General features: G+C 36.7%; 1 protein-coding gene across 1 annotated transcript in view; it reads left to right on the top strand.

Moving 5' to 3' along the window:
* LOC150103053 (phospholipid-transporting ATPase ABCA1-like) overlaps positions 1-15,758 on the top strand; it is an 859,669-nt gene that overhangs the window by 392,570 nt on the left and 451,341 nt on the right. The window contains exon 19 of the mRNA XM_090398068.1: positions 5,553-5,749. Within this exon, the coding sequence (XP_090254194.1) occupies positions 5,553-5,749 (197 nt within the window). The remainder of the gene's footprint in view (positions 1-5,552; positions 5,750-15,758) is intronic.

Raw genomic sequence — 15,758 nt, 5'->3', positions numbered from 1 at the left:
ATTCCTATTCACCCATTCCTGAATTCTGTCCTTAACCAACCTTTTTCCAGTACACCTTAATTATTACTTCTTGGAGGATTTTTTTTTCTCTAATGGAATCTATTTTTCTCCCTTTGAACTTGCTTTAGGCTCCTCAGAGGTGAGATATTTAAACAAACTGAATCAGAGATAATGCTACTTCTCATAACAATTCATCCAGTATCCAATCCCCTTACAATATCTCTATCAGGATGATTCATTCTTGCAAAGTGACTAATTAGTATTTAGTATTCTTTCTGCTTCTGTCAACTCCTCGCCATTAGCAGTCATGAAAGTTATCCTACCACAGTCATTCTTCTTTTTACTCACCACATAGTGAATGAGCTCTTTGGATTTCTTTTGCATGCTTGGTTAATTTCCTCTCATAATTTGATTTTGCAAGTTTGTAATAATCCGTTTTTTCTGTAGTTCAACATATACCATTTCTTAACAGAAAATTACACGCTTAGCCAGCTGCCAGCTGTTAGGTCAAGACTGTATGGCCACTCTTCCTAATTAAAGGCACTATGGCTGTGTCTGTTATGGATGAATCCTCTGATGCTCTCACCAGTCACCAGATATGACATTTGGTGACAAACCCCATATCTCATCCAACATATTCTGTACAAAATGTAAGGTTTTAAATTTGTTTTAAAGATTTTAATTTTAAATCTCGCAATGAGTCTTCGGACTCCTTGGAGGTGTTGCGAATAATAATAATAATAATATAAAGGTTTTTTAAAGATTTAATTTCAGGTTTTAAATTACAAAATGTAAGGTTTTAATATTTGGAAAACAAAGCTGGGATGTAGAATTTATGCTTGGTGGAGATATATTGTTGGAGGTCGAGGAAATAAAAGAGATCTTGGGTTGATAGCAGATAAGTATCTGAAATTTAGGGAACACATTGCTAAAATTGTGAGGACAACACAAAGACTTCTGGGAATGATGCAGAGGACACTGACTTGTAGGAGTGAGGAGATTCTTGTTCCACTGTATAAGGTTTGATTAGGTCACACATGGACTACAGTGCACAGATTTGGTCACCTGGTTTTCAAAAGGATGAAGGGAAGTCGGAAAGAGTCCAGAGGAGACTGATTAAGGTAGCTTCTGATCTCTGGAATGTCGAATATGAGGAAAGGTTGAGAAGATGATTCCCCCTCCCCTCTTACTCCTATCCACCTGACTGCAATTTGTGTGCAGTCTGGTGAATAGGAGAAAGGGGGGGATATGATAGAGACCTACAAGTTAGTAAGAGGTTGTTATGAGATCAGTGCTGGAGAAGTTCTACAGAAAACAGTGGGAGATCAGGGGATAACCAGGGGTCATCCCTAGAAACTGTATATGGAAGGCGTGAGCAAGGGAGTGAGAAACAGGTTTTTTTGCATGCAGAGTTGTGAATGATTGGAATGTCTTGCCTGAGAGTGTGGTGTCTGCAGAGAATTGGAATGTGTTTAAGTTGAGGTATAATAAGTGGTGTGTATGATAAAAGGACCTCCTAGATGAGTCTTTGACTCAATGGAGTCTTGTGGTAATAATAATAATAATAATAATGATATTCTGTTTCAAATAATATCTCTAGTAATATCATAAAATCCTTTTCCTTCCTCTAATATGGTCTTTCCCTTCTTTTAGTCTGCATCCTCATTTTTGAAGCTCCCCATAATAATTATTTACCCTGCCCTCACTGAGGCAATTTATCCATGAATGCCCTCTACGTCTCTCCTATGTATCCTCTAACATATAGAAGCAATTTACTTATTTTTTGCCCTCTTGTTATTTATCACACACTATATAGGCTCGCTCATATGCACTGTTTCCCCATGTCCTTACCTTTCTGCTGAATTTCTTTCTTTCTTTGTTTGTTACAATTATTTTCTAATATTTAATATTGAATCAATGACATAATAGCTAGAATGTGTGACAAGAGAGGACTGGAATATGTGGATGCTTGGAGTGCATTTGAGGACAGAGAGGAATTGTATGCAAGAGACCACTTGCATACAATTGGTCTCTTGCATACAGTGAAGAAGGATGTAGGCATCTGGAGAGATTGCTGTTCTGAAAAGTCAGTGTGTCCCAGGGAGGATGGTAGCAGGAGTGGCCTCTTGTGGGAATGGGTACTTGGGAGAAGGGAGACGACATCAGGTAACACTGAGCCCAGTGGAGTCTAGAAGGGATAATGCAGGGTATAGAAACAATGGCATTTATATGCTATATACTAATGTCAGGAGTATCCGGAATATGGGAGAGGAATTGGTGGTGCAGATAGCATCAGCCTGGCCAAATATTATTGCGATCACTGAGACGTGGTTGATAGAAGAGGATATAATAACAGGAATAGAAGTCGCTGGGTACAGCATTTTTCGGCATGATAGGAAGGGAAAGCGTGGTGGTTGAGTACTGCTTATGATAAGTGACGACCTATGTCCTCTAAGAGTGGAGACTTTGGAAGGCAGTGACACTAATGATTTTGAAAGCATATGGTATGAGGAAGAGGTGGGCAAGACAGGATATTTAGTGGGGGTGTTGCTACAGACCCAGGAGTAGAGAGGGTGGAGACCAGGAAATGTTTAGACAGTTGAGTTTGGCAAGTGCAAGAATAGTGATTGTTATGGGAGATTTTAACTACAGTAGTATAAATTAAGGAGAGGAAGATGCATGTAGCAATAAGGGAATGGAATTTCTAGAATTCTAGAGGGACAAATGTCTTAGGCAACATGTAATAGAGGGAACAAGAGGTTCAAGAGTTTTGGATTTGGTTATAGCATCAGAAGAGTTGATAATAACTGAGATGACATCTCTCCCACCAGTTGGAGAGAATGGCCATATGGTTTTGACCTTGAAAAATGAATAGATATGCAGGAGTCTCAAAGAGACGGGAACATATGTGGAATTATATGGCATGTGATTATAATAGTCTAAGACGTCAACTTGGCGAAGTTTCATTGAGGGAGGAATTGTTAGGCCGGGATATCAGTGCGTGGAAAATTATGAAAGAATATTTGTTAGCAGCAATGGTAAGTTGTATACCACGAGTGAACAAGAGGATACAATTTGGAGTAAAATGGATGACAAACAATATCAAACAGGAATTGCATGCAAAAAAGAGGCTATGGAGGAAATATAAGCAGACAGGAGAAGAGAAGATGCATGAAGAGTATAAGACACAGGCCAGAAGAGTGATTAGTATGGTAAGGAAGACGAAACTGGAATATGAGAGATTAGCCCTAATATCCAAAGAAAATCCTAGGGAATTTTTTAGATATGTGGCTAGTAGGAGAAGAAATAACTGTGATAGAATGATATTGTGCGATAAAAATGGAAATAGAGTGACTGATGCAGCGGACAAAGTAGAATTGTTCAATGAACACTTTATGCGAGTATTTCATCCTAGAGGAGTCAGTTTTATTCCTATAGGGATAGAGCAGGTTCAAGATTTAGAGGTACACGAGAAGAGTGCGTTTCAAATACTGAGAACTCTGGATGTCAGTAAAGCTGTGGGACCTGATGGTATTTCACCACTAGTTTTGAGAGAATGTGCTAAGGAACTGACAGTGCCTTTCACTTCGCTTTTCAATGAAAGGCTGGCTGCTGGAAAGGTGCCCATGGAATGGAAGGAAGGTAAGATAGTGCCATTGCATAACGGCGGGAGCAGACTGGAAGTGTCTAATTATAGACTAGTTTGTGTGTCATACGTAGTTAGTAAGATCTTGGAGAAAGTAGTGAAGGACTGTATACAGCACTGGGCAGATGAGGGTAATGTTATCTGTGAGAGTCAACATGGATTTGTGAAGGGACACTCTTGTTTTAGCAATATGCTAACCTTTTATGATAAAGTTACAAGAGCATTAGATGAGGGAAAGGCATATACTGTCATTTTCTTAGACTTAGTGAAGGCATTTGACAGGGTGCCACATGATAAGCTGATATTTAAGTTGCAGAAGATGATTCCCCATCCTCTGCAGCACATGGGTCTAGATGTCAGATTGGTCAACTGGATTCAGGATTGGCTGTCTGATAGGTATCAGAGAGTTGTGTATGGTGGAGCAATTTCAAGGCAGAGGGTTACAAGTGGGGTCCCACAGGGCTCAGCACTGGGACCTATATTGTTTAACTTTTATATCAGTGACATTGTCAGTAGATTGCCAGGGGATATTCAGTTGTTTGCAGATGATGCGAAGCTGGGAAGGATTATTAGTAATAGTGCAGATGCGGCAGCCCTGGAAGAGGATGTGAATAAGCTAGATAGATGGGAATGAGAATTATACTGAGTTAGGAGTGTTGGTATCTTGCTCCACCTTTGCAAGGAGTTGTCTTTTGTCGTACCACTTTACCCCAGTCCTGAAGATACTTTCAGGCGCAAACTTTGTTTGCTCACACTTGGATAAAGGATTAAACTAATTTTATTATACTCTAACCAAGTGAAAAATAAACTTTCAACATCTTTCTCTAAATCCAGAGTAATTTATTAAAAAAGGGTGGCACACCATTTGGCAAATCCTGTAGGTAGAGATGACCTGCAAATGCTTCTGCCGGGTGTCTCCACTTGGGCCTGGCTCCCACTGAAGAGACCTCAATAAAGGTCGAAACTAGTCTGGGTAGTGGCCCTTCCCTTAATGCATAACATTAGACATATCTGCAAGGAGATGTGTTTTGCATTATAGGAGATACTGAGACAGGAGTGTTGGTAGCTTGCTCCACCTTTGCAATGAGTTGCCCTTGTGTTGTACCCCAGTCCTGAAGATACTTTCAGGTGCAAACTTTGTTTGCTCACACTTGGATAAAGGATTAAACTAATTTTGTTATATTCACAACTCTGCATGAAAAAAAAAACCTGCTTCTCACTCCTCCACTCACACCCTCTTTATACAGTTTCCAGGGATGACCTCTGGTTCTCCCCTGATCTCCACTATTTTCTGTAGAACCTCTCCAGAATTGATCCTATAACAACCCCTTAATAAGTTGTAGGCCTCTATCGTATCTTCCCTCTTCCTCCTGTCCACCAGACTCTGCAAGTTGCATCTTCTCAATCTTTCTTCATACTCTACATTCCAGAGGTTAGAAACTACCTTAGTCGGTCACCTCTTAACCCTTTCCATCATCTCTTCATCCTTCTGAAAACCACACATGGACTATTGTGACCAAATCTGGGCACAATAGTCCATGTGTGGTCTAATCAAAACATGCAATGGAACAAGAATCTCCCTACAAGTCAATGTCCTCCGCATCATTCCCAGAAGCAATTATATCTCATAGTGTAATCCGGATGACACATTAAACTGCATGTGTAACAGAATTGTCAAGAAGAGCAATTATGATTAAAAGTAATTACTTTAAAAAATACTTGTCTTTCTGAATTAGATGTAATAATATTATTTCTAACTGGGGAATCCTGTATAATTCAATTTACAAAGATGTATTATACAAAAAATTATGAAAAATATACTTATTTGTGAAATTTGTCATTATAATACATTTATAAAAAAAATAGTATTGCCTGTAATGCAATATATTTATGTTTATTACTTTAGGATGCTTAATAGTATGGGACTGTGGGACCAGCAACATCAACATGCATGTTATCTTTCTGGTGGCCTACAAAGAAGATTGTGTGTTGCTTTGTCCTTTATTGGAGGATCTAAACTGATTATTCTGGATGAACCAACAAGTAGTGTAGATCCCATAGCCAGGAGATTCATTTGGGATTTGATTGTGAAATATAAAAAAGGTGTATATTAATTTCAGTTTACATGGAGTATTTTTTTTTTTGTGGTGATATAAAGACATATAATAAATCAGTTATCAAATGGAATCTTCTCAGATAGAATATAATAATATATGTTGTGTGTTTATTCTGCACTCCAATAATACTTTAGCTACTAACTTGTTTTTGTTATGGTTAACAGTACTTATAACCTTATATTGACAATGTCAGTGAAGCTGTGAGTATGCAGAGAGGGGAGGTGAAAGAGTTTATTGTTTTGGCAGGCTTGAATGATTTGAAAGGAAAGGAATATGCAGCTACAAAGAAAGATTTGCTGAAGGAAGTGATAAAAGAAGAGTGAAAGAGTAAAGAGTGTGAATCTGCTGTCATGGTACAATAGGAATAAAATATATTCCCACAATGCATGGAAGCAATCTTCTATCCATCTTATCCCCCACCCCCCCAAAAAAGTGAAAAAGCAGATAGAAGTTTACTGTCAAACTTCCAACCAGTTGCCATTATCTCTGTCCACTCCAGTATAGTGGAGAAAGTCATCAATAGCTTCAACATCCACAGCTGATCATGTAGCTTACATCACCCACCACTGGACACATACCATGGGAAAGTTCGGAGAAACTTGTGTTGTCACCCCTGACATTTCCAAAGCTTTTGACTATGTTGCATTGAGCCCTACTAAATAAATTGCAATCCATCCATCAGTCTCTCTCTCTGCCACCCTCTGTAATGGTAGCCAGCTTTCTCTCCAGTCATTCTCTGCAAGTTATGGTAGATGGCTCCCTCTCCTTGAACTTCAGCATCAATGTTTGAGTGTCTGAAGGTGCTGTCCTATCACTTACCCTCTTTCTTCTGTACATAAATGACCTACTCACAATAACCACTAATCCCAACCACACCTTTGCAGGTGACAGTACTCTCCACTCATCCTACTCATTTAACAAACCATGCAATACTATGACATCGCAAGCTACAAGATCATCTATAACTAGTGCTTTAAACATTGATCTACATACTATCCTCCATTGTAATGAGGACAACCTTGTTATGTCCAATGCCACTAAAATGCAGTCTTGCCTTTTCTCATGCAGAAGAGATCCCAACTCCTTGCCTTTAACCTCAGTAATATAGAAATTGCCAGACAAGATCAGATCCCATCCATCCAAGAAACTTGGCATTCTCTTTTGTTCACGAGCCATGATCACCTGGTGGCGTTTCACTGGAAACTTTTGTGAGAAGAAGGCTCCTGATTTGGATAAGTTTTTTGATTAATTAATTGTGGATAAGTGTGTGTATGTGTAAGAGTTGCAGTAGAAGTTGTGTGCTTGCAGTGTTTATAGTGTATGGGCTTGTTTGTTTGTGTTTGTTTACAGAATTGTTAACCTTAGAGCAGAGTATAATAATCGGGGAAGAAAGATGGAAGAAACTTTGACTTTGTCTTTACAATAGTTAAATTTTAATTTTAATTGTTTTGTGAAATTTGAGATGTGCTCTATGTATTCATTAGATGATGTTGATAAATTATGAATATTTAAGGCAGTTGGAAGGATTGTGGGTGTGTACAAAGCATAATCTGATCCGAATATGGAATTGATGGTTAGTAACATCAGTAACTGAAGATGATAATAATGGGAATACAACAGGATGGATGAGTGCTCATCTGATATTGATAAAAAAAAGAGATATTGTTAAAGAACAGTGAAATAGTAGTAAAAAAAGTTTTGAAAAAGCGAACCAGCAATATGCTGAACAACACAATCGATGGTGGGATGAATGATGAAAGCAATATGAATGTAGTGGAAGATGAAAAAGAGTACAATTAACAGTAAGGTGGCAAGTGGAGTTAACAGTGGACATGTGTGTTTGACTGGCAATAAAATAGAGAGAGAGTGAATGAGTGTGAAAATATGATTCATGATTTAAAAGCTGAGTTGGTGAAGATAAGTCAAGAGATGAGGTGGATGTGAGTGAAATAAAGAGAATTGTAGGTATGGAAAACTGAAGAAGACTAAAACAAATGATGTCAGTACAAAAGAAGTATCCAAAGACCCATGAGTGGCATTGTATGGGGATTCAATTATTAGAGGTGTGGTAAACAAGAAGATGCACAAAGGTTTATTTTCCTTGTGGTAAAATGAATAGAGTGAATTAGGCATTGGATATGAGGAATAAGTGAGCAAAACAGTTGGTATTGTAATAGGGTCAAATGACTTGACTGGGAAAAGGAAAATGTAAGATTAGATATTAGGAGGTTGTTGAGAAAGAATGATAATAGTTAAAAGTGTAATAGAAAAGGAGTCAGTGTGTTGCCCAGGAATAATAGTGATGAGATGATGTTAGGAAAAATATATCAGGAGAAAGGAGTGCAGTTTGATAATGTGTGGAATGAGATTGAAGGATGAATTGAATTGTATAAGAATGATGGTCTACGTTTGAGTGGTTTGATGTGAGTCATCTGAAGAGACTGTGCTGGATGGAAGAGCAATGAGTGCAGTGAATGAATCTGAGCATGTCAAAAGTGATGTGAAAGAGCAGTAGAGCAAGAAAGAAGAGATTGAATTGGTACTTATGAAGGAAGAAGTGAGTGACATGGGTGTAGAGAATTAGAGAACAAGTTTGCAAAAAAAATAGGGAAATGGAGAGACTCACTGTGGACAAGGGAACACACCTTGAGAAAGGTTGATGCTCCAATACGATGTAAACAAAAAGGGAATGAGATGGCCTTGGAGGTGAAGAAAATAGTTGGATTTGAAGATGTTCTTCTGGGAAGAGTATGGAGAAAAAGAAATGGCTTGAGGAAGGAATGGAGAAGTCACATCTGATAAGTAGTAACAGAGAATCCTGTGATAGATCCAAAAATGAGCGATTATGTTTGTATACTAAACATAATTAGTTTAAAGTAGTATCAGAAACAAGCAAATGAAATGGTTGTATTAATTGAGTCTGATCACCCAAAAATTATTGGAATAAGTGAGACATGCTTAGATGACGATGACATACTGAAAGGAATAGAGATTGAAGGGTTTTTCCCTTTCTATCTTCATGTATTTCATGAAGATAGAAAGGGCAAAAAGAGAGGGAGTGCTATTAGTCATAGAAAAAGAGTTATGTCTATACAAGGTAGAGATGCAAGGGAGAAATAGTAGTAGTGGTTTTGAGGTAGTATGGTGTGAGATAAAGGTGAATAGAATGAATTATTTAGTCAGATGTTGTTATAGATGTGATAATGTGGATGATAGTGACCATGAAATGCATAATCAAATTTGCTAAGCAAATAAGAAGAGGGTGGTCACTATAGGCAATTTTAATTATGGCAATATAGACTGGTATGATGAGATAGCAACTGGAAGTAAAGAAAATGAGTTTCTCGAGTTTTTGAAGGACAACCTCATGCAGTATGTAACAGAGGGCTCACAAGAATTGAGGAACTTGGATTTGATCATCTCATCAGAGGATGTAATTATAAATGAGGTGTCAAATCACCCTTCAGTTGGCACAAGGGACCATGAAGTGATTACCTGGGTGGTTGCCAGCAGTGTGAGGACCTCTGTGAGGAAAGGGTATATGTGGAACTACAAGGCTGGTGAGTAAAAAAAGCTCTGGAAACTAGAAGCAGTTTCCAGAGTTTTTCATACTCACCACCTCATTCCATGCTTCTAGCTGTGGCATGGAATGAGGAGTTTGGTGGAAAGGAGATCAGTGCTGCTTGGATGATATTCAAGAACTGTCTAGTAGAAGCAATTTTAAATGTATTCCAAGGGTCAGAAGGTTAAATAAGCTACATGTAATCATATTTGTAAATTTAGGGACACAAAAACACATGTGTTGAACAGATTATTTTATTAATTACTAATAAAATAAAACTTGATGTTTTGACCCCTGTATCGAGGTCATCATCGGAAGAATACAAGTGTATATACGGAACCAAGCTATATGCTCATGCCCTGCATACTGTTAAACCAAATCTACGTAGTTAGTTAATCCTTTTCCCTAGCCTGACCTCTAGTGATAAAAAAAAAAAGAAAAAAAAATTATATATATATATATATATTTTAAAATAAATAAATAAATAATAATAATAAATAAATAAATACAACTACAATAAATGCTAAAGTCCTCGTGTATTAATATTCTTCTGGATAGTTCTGATTGTTATATTATGATTTCTTTCAGTTGCTGTTGAAAGTTACAAACACTTCACCAGGTTGTCTTCTTGTAGTGGGATTTTTCTATGGCTAGTTTAGGTTGTTATACAGGTTGTAGATGGGTCCTCCCCATCTACAACCTATAACTATATTATATCTATAACTATATTATAAATAAATAAATTTATTTATTTATTATTATTTTTTATTATTATTATTATTATTATTATTATTTATGTATTTGTTTGTTTATTTTTAATATATATATATATATATATATATATATATATATATATTTTTTTTTTTAATCACTAGAGGTCAGGCTAGGGAAAAGGATTAACTAACTACGTAGATTTAGTTTACCGGTATGCAGGGCATGAGCATGTAGCTTGGTTCTGTATACACTTGTATTCTTCCGATGATGACCTCGATACAGGGGTCGAAACGTCAAGTTTTATTTTATTAGTAATTAATAAAATAATCTGTTCAACATGTGTGTTTTTGTGTCCCTAAATTTACAAATATGAGTGCTGATCACCGTGTAACCTTAAAAGAAAGCTACATGTATAAAATAGATGAATCAAGAAATTAAGCATACAATACAGAGAAAAAAGCATTATGGAGGCAACATGAAATGAGTGGTAATAATCAATTCCATGAAGAGTTCAAGGAATAGGTAAGAGGGATGACTTGGTTGGTAATGGTAGCAATAGTGCAGATAAGCAGCCATTAGCAAATGTAACTAAAAAAAATCCTGGGATGTTCGTTCAATATGTAGCCAGCAAAAAAAAAAAAAGAATGGTTATAGTAGGATGATACTGATTGGAAAAAATGGTATAAGGACAACTTCTATGGAGGATATAGTTGAGATCTTTAATGAGCAGTTCATAAAAGGCTTTCATTCTTGTCAATATGAAAACATGGAGAGTTTTAGAGCAGTGGATGTTGAAGAGGAGAGACTGACTGTGAGAGAGCAAAGGATATATGGGGAATTGAGCAAACTTAATTTTAATAACGCTATGAGACTTGATGATATAATCACCATGTATTTTGAAGGAATATGCCAGAGAGTTCATATCTGACTTGACATATTTGTTTCATATGAATCTTACATTGGATGAAGTTTCAAAGGAGTAGAAAGAAGGCAAGATTGTGCCACTTCATAAAGTAGGCGATAGAACCCAAACATCAAGCTACAGGCCTATCTCTGTATTGTATTGTGTAGTTGTAGTTAAAGTGTTGAAGAGGCTGGTGAGAATCAGGATTCATAATTGGGTTGACAACAGTGATATTATTTTTGATGGACAGCATGGATTTGCTAAAGAGAAGTTATGCTTTAGTATTCTACTTACTTATCACAATAAATAAGGTGATGGCCTTAATTGAACAATGGAGATGGATACACAGTAGTATACTTAGATTTAGCAAATGCTTTTGATAGATTGTCTCATGATAAGTTGATAGTTAAACTAGAGCACATGGGATTAAATAATAGACCAGTGCATTAGATTGGAGATTGGTGGTCAGATAGGTATCAGCAAGTTGTATATGGGGGAGTAAAATCCCAGAAAAGGAAAGTCACTAGTGGTGTGCCTCAGGGGTTGGTTTGTTTTAGGGTTATTGCTGTTTATCCTGTATGTTAATGACATTTGGGACAATTTGAATGGAGATACAGTTGTTTGCAGATGAATGGAATGGAGATACAGATACAGTTGTTTGCAGATGATGCAAAGTTGGGTAAAACTATGAGGAGTAGAGCAGATGTTATGGCCTTACGAGAAGACTTGAATAGACTGAGTGAATGGGCACAGGAGTGGTGTTACCAGTTCAGTGTTGCAAAATGTAAATTTTTATAATTTAGAAAACAAAGATGGGATGTACAGTATACATTTGATGGATATATATTGGAGCAGGTGCACAAAATAAGAGATATGGATAATGATAGTGGATAGGGATCTAAAATTTCGAGGATACATTTTTAAAATTGTTAGAACAACATAACAATGATAATGATGCAGAGAACATTGACTTGTAGAAGTAAGGTGATCCTAGTGCCATTGTATAAGGCTGTAATTAGGCAAGATATAGACTATTGTGCACGAATTTGGTAACCTGGTTTTCAAAAGGATGAAGAGATGTTAGAAAGGTTCCAGAAGTGATTGACTAAGGTAGTTTCTGATCTATGGAATGTTGAATATGAAGAAAGGTTGTGAAGATGCAATTTGCAGAGTCTAGTTAATAGGGAGAAGAGTGGTGATATGATAGAGACGTGCAAGTTGGTAAGGGGTTACTATAGGATTAATGTTGAAGAGGTTTTTCATAAAATTGGGAAATCGGAGGGGGGGGGGGTCATCGCTGGAGGGTGTGGGTGGAAGAGTGAGGAATGATTTTGTATGGGGATTTGTGAATGATTGGAATGCATTGCCTGAGAGTGTGGTGTCTGCAGAGAGTTTGAATGTGTTTATTGCATGGTATGATGTGTTGTGTGTGACAAAGGAAACGCCTAGATGAGTCTTTGACTCCATTGTCTTTTAAGATGATGATAATAATAATATTTACACTGAACCAACCCTTCACTATATACAAATCTCCAATTCATCCATTTTTAGAATACTACTCACATGTTTGGGGTGGTGCACCTAAAACTTCCCTTACAATCCTTGATGCCATCCAGAGATGTGCAATTAGGCTCATAAATGATTCCTCTCTTGCAGACTAACTTCACCCTCTATTTCACAGTCGCAGTGTTTCAGCACTTTGTCTATTCTGCAGGTACTGCCATGTCACTGCTCTAGTGCAGGGGTTGGCAATGTTTACAGGCTCACGGGCCACATTCAACTTTTATTTTTAATAATCGGGCCACAAGCGTTTAATTAAGAGAAAATAGTGAGTGAAAAAAATACTTAAGTTATCAATTTTTATTATATCAATCTTAAAAAAGCACAGAAATATTTAAAATACAAGATATGAAACAAGCATGGAAATGAAACTCAATGAAAATTATTATCACGTAAAAACAAAGTAATAGAATTTATGCATCACAATATGTGTGTGTGTGTGTCTCCCTGTTTAATGTGACTTTTATGACTGTTTTCCTTTAGCCAGATTATCTATATCTATACTTTATTTCAAAGCACATACATTTGCGAATCGAAGCATGCAAATTTTCATCAGTCAGTCGAGAAGAAAATTAATTTTTTGTAAAACTCATGGCAGAAAATGATTGTTTGCAAATGTATGTGCTTCGAAATGCAACTATCATCTGCTTTGCGATACTAATTGATCCTTCAAATTTTTTTGGTAAACATTGATAAAATTTTTGGATATTTTCTAATGCATATGTGTTCTTTAATGTTTCACTTTGTTATAATTCCAAAACTTCCATCTGTAGTTGGTTTGGTACGTCATCAATGTCGACATTAAAAGGGTTCAAAAATAATCGCATTTCAATGCTATTTTTATGAAAATCCACAAATCTTGTTGAAAATTCTGTTTGTAAATCTTCAATGATACCAACAAAAGTTTCCTTTTGTGTTTGTCATCCAACTGTAGATGCAGATTTGCAACATATATAATGATGTAGATTTTTTTCAATCATATGTTTCTTCAACAGACATAGTTTGCCTTCAAAAGCTTTTATGTCAGAAAAGAGCTCTGCTAGTAATTTACCTTGGCCCTGCAGGTTCAAATTATGTTCATTAAGGTACATTGTAATATCTACCTTAAATGCAAGAGACATAATACATTTTTTCTCGGATAGTTGTGTAACGTCCTTATACTCAACCGATTCGTTATGAAACTTTGCATCTTGAATATGTTTTGCTGAGCAATCAAAGAAGCTTCTAATTTATTAATGATTTTTTTCTAAGTTCACAGTTCAAATCCTTGTATTGGCTTTCATGTTCATTCTCGTAATGAAGTCTGATATTATATTCTTTCATAACAGCAACACTTTTATGTCAAATAAGACAAAGGGCTTACCCCCTCATTTTCAGTAAAGAAGTACTTGCTATTCCATTCATCATTAAACCTTCTTCCTTCGTCTGAACTTTTACGTTTTCTTGAACCCATTTTTGAAATTATTTTTAACAAATATAAAAGACGGACCAGGGAAAGAGACTGCAAAAGTGTGCCAAAATCTTGGTTGTCGTCGAATGAAGTCACCTTTGTTATCCCCACTCATGATGACTGACATGGTTGACTTGCGCCAAGTTGCAGGGCGATATCACGAAGTATCAGTATCAAATTATTTTTAATTTATTATTTATATTATAAAATATTATTTAAATAATTCAACATACGGGCCACTTGCCATGTAAGTATGGTCAACCTTTTCTGGGATGCCAAAAATGCACATGCGGGCCGCCGGTTGCCGACCCCTGCTCTAGTGAATTAGTAACCGTCATTCATCCACTTTCTTTTGCACCTGTTAATACAAGAGCTGCAGCTGCCTAGCACCGCCTTTTACTGTGCTATTCATATTCTGTATATTCCTCTCCTTTTATTCCATCTATATCTGTCCTCTGGAACTGCCTTCCTCCAGAAGTATTCTTAAACAACTACAACCTGAAGCTCTTCAAAAAAGAATAAATTTCTATGTTAATCCTCATCTGCACCCCAAACATGTTACTCATGTGCCTATAGGTCCATTGACCTCTCATGTATGGGATCAACATGATCAATATACAAAAAAAAAATCTTCAAGAGAACAGCAATAAAGCAGTTCTTCAAGCTGACTCCAATATAATGTACAGGATAATACTAAACACTAATGCGTTTTGAAGACTTCCTGATTAGCTAATGAATAATCTTACTACCAATGCGCCTGGATAGACACTCTTTAATATTGTGCAAGGGAAACTGTGTAATGTCGTTGTCAGGTGTGATTGGATAGAATCTCTGAAAATATTATGATTATCATTATATGGATATCTCTATAGTACAGACACTCATTGTGGGAGACCCACACTAACTTTTATATATACAGAAACCTATCATATCTCTCCTTGACTTCTTTCACTGTCAAGGTAATGACAACTAATTCTGGCAATCCATTCTACTCATTCACCATTCTCTATGCAAAAAATCTACTCCACACAACCTTATTAACTAGACTCTTACTCAAATACCATGAAAGACACCCTAGGTTCTCTCTCTATTTGTCATGTATAAAAAAATTTCCTTTGTGTCAGTCTTATAAAATCCTTTTAATATCATATAAGTTTCAATCTTGTCCCTTCCTTACCACCTATTAAGTAAACTTTGCAATCTGCATGTATTCAACCTATCCTCATAGGCAGCATTACACAGATCAGTGGCTTTCTCGAGGATCAGGAGGTGATAGAGAGGATTTCGGGACAAGTGACCAAGCTGTTGATCATAGCTATGAAGAGGGACAATAACCTCTCTATCTTTACTTGTTGGTGTGTTTTTCAAGTAATCCTTTGAGATATTTTGCTAGCATATTCAATATGCCCTCTAAACTTCACCTTCTGTCTACTATTGTCTCCCAAATCCTAGCCTCATCAATTTCCTGCATTCAATACCATCAATGTGTAACATACACAAAAAGTAACATACACAGTATGTAACCTTTTCAAACTAAAGTGCATAATCTTATGTTCTGCAACATTACATTAACAATCATTAAATCTAATTAACGGGGTGCTTAAGGATCAAAGCTGTATAACTGAGAGGAGACCTCCACATAGCCTTTAAAGGAATGTAGAGAACCGACCAGGGCTTCTGACCTAATGTCCAATCCTCACCTTCTCGTGCTGCACCCTGTTGGGTATCTACTTGGATACTGAACGAACGAGAATGGACTGGCAATTTGGGATTTAGCCGACCAAATTGTGTTCTTATTGGTTAAA

Source organism: Typopeltis vanoorti, chromosome 9, assembly GCF_054136105.1.
Source record: "Typopeltis vanoorti isolate ZY-2024b chromosome 9, IOZ_Tvanoo_1.0, whole genome shotgun sequence".
Taxonomy (NCBI): Eukaryota; Metazoa; Arthropoda; class Arachnida; order Uropygi; family Thelyphonidae; genus Typopeltis; species Typopeltis vanoorti.
Note: the sequence above shows the minus strand (reverse complement) of the source record. Positions and strands in the feature narration are given on the sequence as shown.